We start from the raw sequence: 10675 nt of genomic DNA, 5'->3' as shown, positions 1-10675 counted from the left end.
AAGAGGGGAAGGCTGCCTTCCAGGAATGCTGTGGAGCCACGGGAATGTCACACTTGACACGCACTGGCCGTGAAACAGAATGGGAAGGAGACCAGAAAATAATCCCCCAGCACCGAATATGGGTGAAATACAATGAAGTAGGACGCAGGAGCATCCCATGTGGAATTCTGGCTACTGAGTCCTAGAAACATCATGGGAAGTGCCCTCAAGATGGTAAAGAAGGAGGCAGAGACGAGGCTTTCAAAGAGTCTATGTGCAGCTACAAAAATTCCCATGAGAAACGCTGACATTTTTGGTTGATGCTGCTGAATACACATTTCTGAGTGTTTGCTCTGCTCTGCTCTGCTCTGTGACGGCCAAAGGAAGGGTCAGGCACCAGCCCCGGTGGCCCTCGGGCTGCAAACCTCAGCCAGCCCACCACGGGCTTCTGGAAAGCTCCCAATGGGAGGCTAACTTGCCCAGTGGGAGGATGCGGTGGGTGACGTGGTGGCTCCCATGGCACCCCGGCCCGAGTGAGTGCTGGCTCTTCTGAGAAGGAGCATGCCAGGCCTGGGCTGTACCCAGCCCCCCGCTACCCCCCCCAAAGGAGAAATTTCCAGAGTTAGAACCAGGTAAGGAACAGGAGGTTAGGCTTGGAACGGCTGGAGGTGCAAGGAGCAGGGCCCTCGTTTGAGGAAAGGAGCTCGGGAAGGTCACTGCCAAGCAGCTCGGAACCAATGCCTGGAGGTGGGAAGGAGGGCCTGTCCTGGACAGAAGGTGCCAGGCTGCCCACTGCTGCAGGGGGTCTATGTCAGAAAGCCTCCAGTGGGTGGCCACAGGACTGGTCGAGGTGAGGTATCCAGAAGATTCTAGACCCACCCCCTAAAAGCTGAGGGGCTGGAGAGGAAACTGCACCATATGGAATGCTTTAAAAGGGGGTTTCTTAACGCTCTGATGGGAATGTGACGGTCTCAGCATGAGGCTGGAGGCTGACAGATGCCCCAGGCCTGATGCTGGCACACACACAGACCAGACTGTGCTGCGGTCCCACGGCTGCAGAAGAGCCGCTCCGCCTGGTTGCACAGGTGCCCCACCTCTGTCCCCCGCACTGGGCCTCTTCCGGGTCAGGGTCTCCGAGTCCAGCCCCTGGGCCTGGGAAGAAGCCCCTAAGCCCAGGCCCTACAGCCCTGCCCTGCTAGCTGGGTTTCCAAACGCCTCTTATTAAGACCAGTTTCCCTCCTCCTCTCCGGGGATGCTGACTGCTTTCACACATCTGTATCTGTCACTAGCTCAAGTCATGGTCCTTGGCCATCGTCTACAGCCAGACTGCTGCCCCTCCATCGGCGTAAGGCTTTTAGGAGGACAGCTGCAGCTTGCCAGGGGCAGAGGGTTATGCCGGTCCCGGCGGCTCCAGTGGCACCCGGTCTTGGGGGCACCAGGCCCGGCCCGGGGATTACAGCCGCACTCTGTGTTCCATCCTCAGACTCAGGGCGATACACCGCCCCCTTTTAGGTCGGCTAGCCCCAGTCAATCTCCCACCGAGAAGGGGGCTCATCTGGCTTCTGGAATCCTTGGTGGACAGCTGGCGAAGGCCCGGCTGCACACACAGCAGAGAGGCTGCCAAAGCCGCCAGCCGAGCGGGAGGCCACCGGGAGCAGCGCAGGTGAGCGGCTCCTGCCGGAGAGGCGATGGTGATGCCCGGCGATGCCCGGCCTGCTCAGGGGCAGAAGCCCAGATGGCCCGCCCTCACACGCGGCCCCGCCCAGAGTGCAAAGCACACACACCGCACACGTGATTCAGGTCCGTGTAACGCGGAGCGGGGCGAGTCTGCACGTTAAGGGGGCTGCTCCCAGCCGAGCGGACACGGGGTTAGTGGTGTTTAAGGGTCCGGCAGGGTCTTGGCAGGTTGGTGAGTCCTGTTTAGTGGGGCGGGCGCTCAGGCCTCTCAGGCAGGGTACCTGGAGCGGCTTAATTATCAGGCTGGATGTGGATCTGGCGCTGCGTCAGCACTTGGGAAAGCTCCCTCTGCAGCTGCAGGAACTTGGGGTTGTCGGGGATAACGTCAACAGATCTACAGAGAGTGTGCAGAGGTGAGTGCAGCGGGAGGGGGAGGACAGGGGGCAACAGCTGAGAGGACGTGTTGGGGACACACAGGCAGAAGAGAGAGGGGAGCGTCACCAAGGCTGCTGCCGCTCGGGGGCTGTGGTGGGGAGGTTCTGGCCACGGGGCTCTTGCGGGCGGCAGTCATGATTTTCAGGGGCTCAGGCCACCACCCCGCAGGCTCTCTGTGGCTTTCTCCGATTTTTCAGCCAACGCCCGGGGACCCTGCAGGCCAGGCGGGTGTGTGGCTGGCTCAAGGGCCCCAGGCCAGGCAGCTCTGGGCAGAGATGACTTATGAGGCCCCAGGCTCAACAGCCAGGGGACAGCAATGCTCTGGGGGTGGAATAAAACCCACTGGGGGCCAGACCACGTTCCCCACAGGCAGGGAGGAAATCAGAAAGATGATGAGTCCAAAGTGGGCCCCATCTTTTAAAACTCTATGAGTGAAAGACTAAATAAAACATCTGTCTCCTGGACAGATTCACAAACCACAGCTGCTTCCTGCCTCTCCTTGTTCCCAAAGGAGAGATCTGTCCACAGTGGGGGATTACAGGGCTGGAAACCACAGGCAGAGCGTTAGCCCCTGGACCCGCGTGGTGGTGTAGGCCCGCACACCGGCCTCCATCCCACCCCCTCCCTTCGGCAGCCCTGCTCCTGGACAGGCAGAGGGCCACTGGGAGTCATCCCTGGTAGAAGGTCACACGGCTCTGGCTGACAGAGGCTGCATGAGATCCCGGCCTCCCGACTCCAAGGCCCGTCTCGCTCCACAGCGGCCTCCACTACCCACCCCCCCACCAAAGGGGCTCTGGCCTCCTACCCTGCCCACCATGACCTTGAGGACCCAGCGAGCCCCTGAGCCCCCTTCGGCCTTCACTTGGGCTGACGCTGAAGAACCGAGGGCACAAGACGTGTGGGGAGGGGCAGCCAACAGCCCTGAGAGGACCCCAGGGTGGTGGGTCCCTCTCCAGAAAGCAGCAGGTCGGGGGGCTCTTTCCGTGGGACACTCTGCTGCCCTGGAAACCAGCCAACCAGAGGCCGGTGGTGTCATGCCCTCCTGCGTCTTAGGGTCTGATCTGGAGGTATCCTCAGGCCCAGGAGCCAAAGAGGCTGGGCAGATTCTTTAGGTGGGACTCAGCCTGAGGGACCGAGAAGTGACTCCAGGGCCAAGGGCACCGATGTTAGGTGAATGGGCCCCAGGAAACAAAAATGGTGCAAGTCTACTCTGATTCCCACATCTATCCTGAGTATACACTCTGTATGCCGGGCTTTAACCATTGCAAAACCTGCATTAACAACCCTATAAGGAGGATAGACACCTCAGCCCTGGTTTACAAAGGAGGAAACAGAGGCCCAAGGCCATAGAGCTCTTAAGCAGTGACCTAGGATTCAAATCCACAGCTTTTTGGTTCCAAAGCCCGTGCTTTGGGGTACATTACCTTAGCCCATTAACGATGTCCTTTGTTTTTCCAAAGTAGATCTCATTCAGCGTACTTCTGATTTTATTTTCCATGTCCTGGAAAAGGAGGCCGGTGAGACTGACGGGAACGCCCTCCCTCCTCCCGCCTGCACCCCTGCAGTCCCCGCTGTGACCGCAGGGTGGAGGCACGTGAGTGTCTGCCCTGAGCGCCTCCCCATCCTGGCGCCCAGGACGCCAATACCAAGTCCCGGTGTCCCAGGCTGACCCTCACTGGGAGCTGGCCCACCCCACCCAATCACCCACCAGCCCTCCCCCCAGCTCTGTGAACAACCCCGTGCAGCTGGAGAGCACCCCCTTCTTCCAGGTGGCGTGGGGAAGGGGGAGCCGAGGTGTAGCTCAAGCTCCCCCTCCAGACCCCACTGGTGGTTCCCAGGATCTGCTTCCCTTCTGAGCTCAGGTCTCCGCTTGCACCCACTGGACGGGGGGGAGACAGGACTTAGGGCCTCCCGAGCTGAGTCTTCAGGGTGCACGTGTTTGGGGGACAGTAGAGGGGTGCCTCTGGAGCTGGGCCCTGCTTGCGTCCAAATCAGAAGGCTCAGGAAACACGAGGCCAGGGCAAAACACGAGGAATGTGCTCCTGTCTGCTGTGGAGCTGCGAGGGAGCAGCAAGGGAGGCCGGCAGCCGGCAGCCGGGCTCCAGGGGCGGACGTCCCACGCGGTGGAGGTGAACCGCGGCAGCAGGAGGCCCACTCACCTCGACCAGTCGCCCGATGTTGGCTATGTGCGGCGAGCAGTCGCTCACGGCCTCATCCTTCTCCATCTGCAAGGGACAGAGTGTTCCTCTGGGTCAGAGCCGCGTGAGGGCCCAGGGCCCGCTCTCCCTGCCGGCAGCCCCGGGGCTGGCTGGCGGGCTGTGAAGGCCACTTTTCCAGCGAGGGAGCCCCAGCGCAAAGCAGCGCAAGTTTCAGGTCGCAGACAGTCCAGCCCGCAGAAGCCCCGAGGCCCCGTTTCCAGGGGAGAGTCTCGCTCCGCCCTTGTGGAGCGCACCCCACCCCCACCTCCACAGCCCACAGCAGGGAGGGCGCAGGTGACCACCCCAGCCAGGCACAGGCTCAGCTTGTGGCCTGATGTCGCAGATGAGCCCCCAAAGTGCTGTGCCGCTGCCGTGCCTGTGTGGCAGCTAAGGAGGGAGGGACCGGCAACCCGGGTGTCAGGAGACTCCGAGGCTCAGACAGATGGGGTGACCTGCCCAAGGTCACACAAGGAGTGACAGCAGAGCCTGGCTCAAAGCCACGCTTACTTCCAAGCCTACATTCCTTCTACTGTGTGAGGCTGCAGGGCTGGCTGAGTGACCGTGTGGAACTTGAACAAGAGCATCTTAATCCGCATCCCTGGTTACCACAGAGGGGGGTTAAGAGGAGGTGGGACCCAGCGAGCCAGTTCTGGCCCAGTGATCAGTCCTCTGAGTATTAAAAGGAAAGGGGGCAGGGAGGGGAGAAGGCACTGATGACCCTGACACGAGCGCTGAGTCATGACGCACGCGGAGCTCTCCCCTAACTTCCACCCTATGTTTAAGGCTTACTTCCCTCACAAGATTATACATTCCTTAAGGGCAGATGTATGTACGTGCTTTACACTTCACAGGTGCCTAGCAGAGTGCTAAATGCATAAACGCTGTTTAAACCGAGTGGAAGTGTAGCTACGGTCACCACTGTTATTTATTTATTTAGAAAGATTTATTTATTATTAATTCATGAACTTATTTTTGGCTGTATCGGGTCTCAGTTGCGGCACGGGGGCTCTTCGTTGCAGCATGAGGGCTTCTCTCTAGTTGTGGCGTGCGCAGGCTCCAGGGTGGGTGGGCTCTGTAGTTAGCGGCACGCAGGCTCTCTAGTTGAGGTGCGTGAGCTCAGTAGTTGCAGCGTGCGGGCTTAGTTGCCCCACGGCATGTGGGATCTTAGTTCCCTGACCGGGGATTGAACCTGCGTCCCCTGCATTGTAAGGCGGATTCTTTACCACTGGACCACCAGGGAAGTCCCTTACCACTGTTACTGAAATAAAATCTGGAAGCTGAGGCAGTCTGGGGGAGAACGGGTACATGTATACGTATGGTTGAGTCGCTTTGCTGTGCACCTGGAACTATCACAACGCTGTTAATTAGCTATACTCCAATATAAAATACAAAGTTTAAAAAAATACAAAAAAAATCTGGAAGCTGAAATAGGCAATCAAGAAACAGGATGAGAAGACAGGAACTGGATCAGGAAGGCTAGAGCTCAAAATGAATTCAGACTAGTGAAAAAAGCAGAGCAGAGGTGGAAGGTTAACTACCTTCAGCACCGGAAGAACGGGGCAGATGCTTGGGGTGCGTCTGTTCGGAGGCTAAAGGCCTCTGCCCAGTCTCACCTGCTTTTACTTCTCTTACCCATTAGGGAGAGTGACTTCCAGGCTGGGAAGGGTAGAACAGACCCAGTTAGGAGGGAGACAAAGCCGCAGATGGTAGGAGAGAACCAAGTCACTTTAAATGATTAACTTTCAGGGTCAGAAAAATCTGATTCTGTGACAGAGACATCCTTGAAAAGTTACGGCACACTTCAGAGGTGCCAGAACACTGGCGGAGGGCAGAGGCTGACCCCACTTCCAAAACAGAAGGAAGAGTGGAGTTGGAAATTAAACACTGGTTTGACACTGATCCAGACAACAATTTTTTTTTTTTTCTTGCGTTATGCGGGCCTCTCACTGTTGTGGCCTCTCCCATTTGCGGAGCACAGGATCCGGACGCGCAGGCCCAGCGGCCATGGCTCACGGGCCCAGCCGCTCCGCGGCATGTGGGATCCTCCCGAAACGGGGCACGAACCCGCGTCTCCTGCATCGGCAGGCGGACTCTCAAGCACTGCGCCACCAGGGAAGCCCCAGACAACAATTTTTGATGGGACCGTTAAAAAAAATCATCTGCTGGCACACTTTCAAATCAGATACTCCAGGAGCCAGCACGGGCTCGCTATGAACATGATCTGCTGCGAGACTCTCCAATTTCCTATTGAGATGGGGATGCTGGGCTGAAGAACAGAGGGCTCCTCTAAGATCACATCACTGTGGCAGGTTCCCATCTAAGATCCTGTGGCCGAGGCTGGATGACAGCCCGCTCATGTTCCCAGGGTGGCCTCCAGGGCATCTCGCACGATTCTCTACCTGGCCCTGGGTCTACCTGTTTGTCCAGGACTTAAAGAAAGGCACAGCGTGGAGGGTTCATGCGATCCTATTGCCAGCATCAAGGGTGGAGGTGATGAGACCCCGAGACACGGGTCAGCTGCAGAGCACAGCACTCCCTGGCGGCAGCGACCTCACTCCACCTGGTCCTCATAAGAACCACTTTAAAGCCGAGGAAGCCGAAGCTTAAAGGTGTCAGGTGCTCGGCCCAGATGACAGCCCCGCTTGACCCCGCAGCTCTGCCCCTCCAGCCCCAGCGTGCTGACTACCTTCACCAGGGCAAACGCAAACCACCTGCTTTGGCTCAAACGTTAATCTCACCGAGAACAAGATGAGGAACAAGCCCAGTGAAGAGACTTGTGGGTTTTAGGTGATTTCAAGCTTGACAAGAATGTGACGGGACCAAAAGGAAGCTACATTACTGGAGCCCAGCTCAGGGGCGGCGCGCCCCCCGTCACACGAAGAAGCCGCAGGGGCGAGGCTGCGTCCCTTGCTGAGGGAGGCCCCTCCGTTCCGTCCCAGCCCAGCCACGTCCACAGTGCTGGATGCAGTCTGGGTTTTCAGAGAGCCGTGGGCGAACTGGAGTCCTGCTGCTTAAAAGGTCTGAACACCCTGACCCCAAGAAATGGGAAAGAATTTGGATATCTCAGGCCGGGAGGGGAAAGACTTGGGAGGTCCTGGCCATGCTCTGAGGGCCTGCTGTCCAGCAGGGGCATGTCCGGCAATCCATGTCATTGCCAAGGGGCGACGGAGCTCTCTGTTACTATATCTGCATCTGCTCACAGAGCAATGAGCCCTGGGTCCCTGCAGGTGTCTGGGGAGAAATGCGGTGGCCATTTGTCAAGATACTACAAGAGGGGGATCTGGAGTAGAGAGACGGTCTGGAACCCATGCCCTTGCAAGGTCCTTTCAAAGTCAGGAGACTAAGTCTGAGAGTGAAGACGCCTGGTTCTGGCAAGACCGTTTGGCTGAGGGCTGGCCAAACAGGAGAGACTGAGTGAGATGCTAAAATGATCGGCTGCTCTGCCCCCAACGCCAGGCCCTGAGCCACCCCGGGCACTCTGGCCAGTGGTCTTGGGGAGTCTCGCTCAGGGGTTGACACAAAACAGGAGGTGAGCGTGCCTAACAACTTCACAGTGAAGCCACACCCCACTGTTTCAGGTGGATGAGCCCCACCCTGGGCAGCGCCCCACCCTGGGCAGCGCCGTGGCGTTTGCGGGACATGCCGGGCCCTGAGCAAAACCCTGCTGCCACGACGACTGGAGCGTGTGTGTTGAACCGGGGCTGGGACCACGCTCCGCCCTGAGGAAGGCCGGCGCTTGCCTGCCCATTCTTAAAAGGCATGTTTGGACACTGACGCGCTGGCGCTGAGCGTCCTCTCCTCCCACGTGGAAGAGGTTTCTGTGCCCGGCCCGACGGCAGCTCAGGGCTGCTCTTCCGGGCAAGGAGAGGCCTGGGGGTGATCTGACCCAAATGAATTCTGTCCTCCCACAAACTGGCCTCTCCGCCTCCCCAGCTCCACGCAGACGGCAGACTCCTGGCAACCCCCGAGAAGCAGTGAGGCTCTGAAGCTCAGTGAGGGCCCCGTTTTAAATGCGCACCAACCACGCAAAGTTGAGGCCAGAACTGGTGGCAAAGGGCTCAGGGCCATCAGGGAAGCAAAGTCACATCAGATATCCCATCTCTTGGGTATCATCTCTGCTTCAGAATCAAGAGCCACCCCCCAACAAAGGAAAAGGCTGGAAATGCTGGGTGCTCAAAGATAAAAGAGGTCTGGGCATGGGGGCCAGGGCGGGTGAGCCTCCCCCAGGAGCAGACCGACTACCAGGGAGGACACAAGGGGCCACGAAGCTTGAGGCAGGGAATCTGAGCCCAAGGCAAAGGCCCAGCAGGGCCCGGGGAAGGGAAGGAAGAGGGTGGGCCAGGGTCGGGCCAGAGGCCCGGCACACAGACATGCCTCCACGGCCCCCCTGCCCGCACCCTGCCGACTCCCTTCACACCTGGTCAGGGTCAGCTCGCTGGCAAAGCTGATCTGCCAAAAACAGAACTATTTTTGCACTGCAGATATTATTACATCCTTATAAAAGGGGCTGCCAGAGGAAAACATTTCTATGTGCTGTGGTCGCACAGATGTTCCACAAGGTGGTTCCAATGGAGTCTGGAGTCAGAGCGCAGCCCGCCTGTCCCCATCAAGCACCTCCGCTCCTCTCCCTGGCCCGGCGACATGGAGGACACGGGTGTGTAGAAAGCAGGCCATTTTCCTCAAAAGGGAAAATGTCAGCAGTGCCGTGCAGCACTTTGCAGTGAGCAGAGCCCGGAGGGTGGGGACCTGCAGGAAGCCAGCCCCGTCTAACGGCTGCTGCTCTGGAGCCCTGGGGGGCGAGGGCCTTCCTTGCCTCTGCACTGCACTGGAGAACCTAATACGTGCACCAGGCCCAGAACGGCGCCTGTTGAACGGCAGCTCCGCTCCCGGGACTCTTCCCGGCCTGGCTCCTCCTAGTAACTGGGCTGGGCTCCGGGTCAGAGCGGGGCTGTGAGGCCAGGACGTAACATGCTGTCAAGCCAGAAGACAGTGGTCAGACAGCCTCTCAAGGAAGGTTCGGTTTGCCCAGTTTAGGAAAAATTTAACTGAGCCTAAAACTGTATACATTCTAGAAGATGGAAAAGTCTCTGCTTGCGTGATAGGTGGTAATAGCAGTTAACAGCTATTATTTATTGGGCACAACCCATGTGTCAAAATGTTTTTTTATTTCCGCTCTACAACAATCTTTCCAAATGGGCATTATTAAGCTCTATGGTGAAAGTGCTGAATTTCAGAGAAGGGAAGTGGTTTGTCCAGGTCACACAGCTGGAAAGAGACTGGGCGAGGATCTGAACCAAGGTCTGGATGATTCCAAGACCTGTTTTCTTCCAGGAGACTGCTCCATTTTCTCAACTTCATCCACGTTCTTTCCCGGAAAACTCAAGGACAAACCGCAGTCCAGGGCTCAGAAATTCCGAGCAGTTTCATCCCTGCCTCACCCGCCTGCCTTCCCCCAACCCTTCCCTTTTTCGGATGGATGTCTGCTCTGTTCCTCGTTCCTCGCCTGCCCAACCTTCCTAGTGGGGGATGGGCACAGGGAGGCAGCCTCACACCAGCTTTCCCTCTCGACCAGGCTGGGTCATTCCGCCCCAGGTCACCAGACGTACACCAAAGCATCCCTAGAAGCCACGCCACTCAAGCCTCTCCACCCCTGAACCCAGGAACCTCAGGGAACAAGGGAGCAGCTGGAGCTGGGCCTCCCCGGGTGAGAAAGTGCTCTCTGAGCCACCCCGAGTTTGGCCCGGACCCCTCTGTTCCCCACATCTGGAGGGAAGGCCATGGGCTCTTCCCCCTGCAACGTGCCGCCTTGCCTGACTGCCAAGCGCGAGTCAAAGAGGATTTCCCTGCCTTGACACGTGGGCAGGTGCCTCTGCTGGAGTCTCACTGCTCGAAGATACATCACAAGGGAGCCCGGTGCTAAGCCGGGGGGAGAGCTCGCCTTCCGAGTGTCCGCCCTCATATCCCAGCTCCACAGGACATTCCACCTCTGTTTCTAAATATTTAGAGTCGGAAAAAAATGTCAAATGAACATCTGCAGGGCCCGGCCCCAGACTGGAAACCTTGGATCTCTTTCCCGAGATTCGCAGTCTTGCCTCTTTCCCACGCCTCCAGCTGTCACACAGAAGTGACCTCTCAGTGCAACTTCCTTTTCAGCACGTTGGTACTTGGCCTGCGGAAAGCAGCCTTCCCACCGGGGCCCAGGTGGCAGCTGCCGCCCTCCTGCCCTCAAGGATTGGCCGTGATGAGCCTCTGCGAAGACGGCACTCACCTTGCCTTCCACAGCTGTAGGGATCTGCCAAAACACTTTCTCTGCTTGCTTTCCAGGGATGTCCCTAAGAGACGTCTTTTGGCGGGGGCGGGGGGTGGTGGTGGTGGGGGGGGGGGGG

At 58.2% G+C, this 10675-nt stretch overlaps 1 protein-coding gene across 4 annotated transcripts in view; it reads right to left on the bottom strand.

The window, feature by feature from the left end:
* Nucleotides 1–10675, bottom strand: part of CAPZB (capping actin protein of muscle Z-line subunit beta) — a 139351-nt gene that overhangs the window by 2018 nt on the left and 126658 nt on the right. For 2 of the 4 annotated variants that reach the window (XM_007459246.1, XM_007459244.1), the window contains exons 7-9: nt 4251–4316; nt 3516–3592; nt 1938–2050 (exon numbers count right to left, since the gene is read on the bottom strand). In XM_007459246.1, the coding sequence (XP_007459308.1) occupies nt 1948–2050; nt 3516–3592; nt 4251–4316 (246 nt within the window). In that variant the 3' untranslated portion in view covers nt 1938–1947. The remainder of the gene's footprint in view (nt 1–1937; nt 2051–3515; nt 3593–4250; nt 4317–10675) is intronic. The other 2 variants (XM_007459247.1, XM_007459245.1) reach the window with 1 other exon arrangement.

Source organism: Lipotes vexillifer, unplaced genomic scaffold, assembly GCF_000442215.2.
Source record: "Lipotes vexillifer unplaced genomic scaffold, Lipotes_vexillifer_v1.1 scaffold496, whole genome shotgun sequence".
Lineage (NCBI taxonomy): Eukaryota > Metazoa > Chordata > Mammalia > Artiodactyla > Lipotidae > Lipotes > Lipotes vexillifer.
Note: the sequence above shows the minus strand (reverse complement) of the source record. Positions and strands in the feature narration are given on the sequence as shown.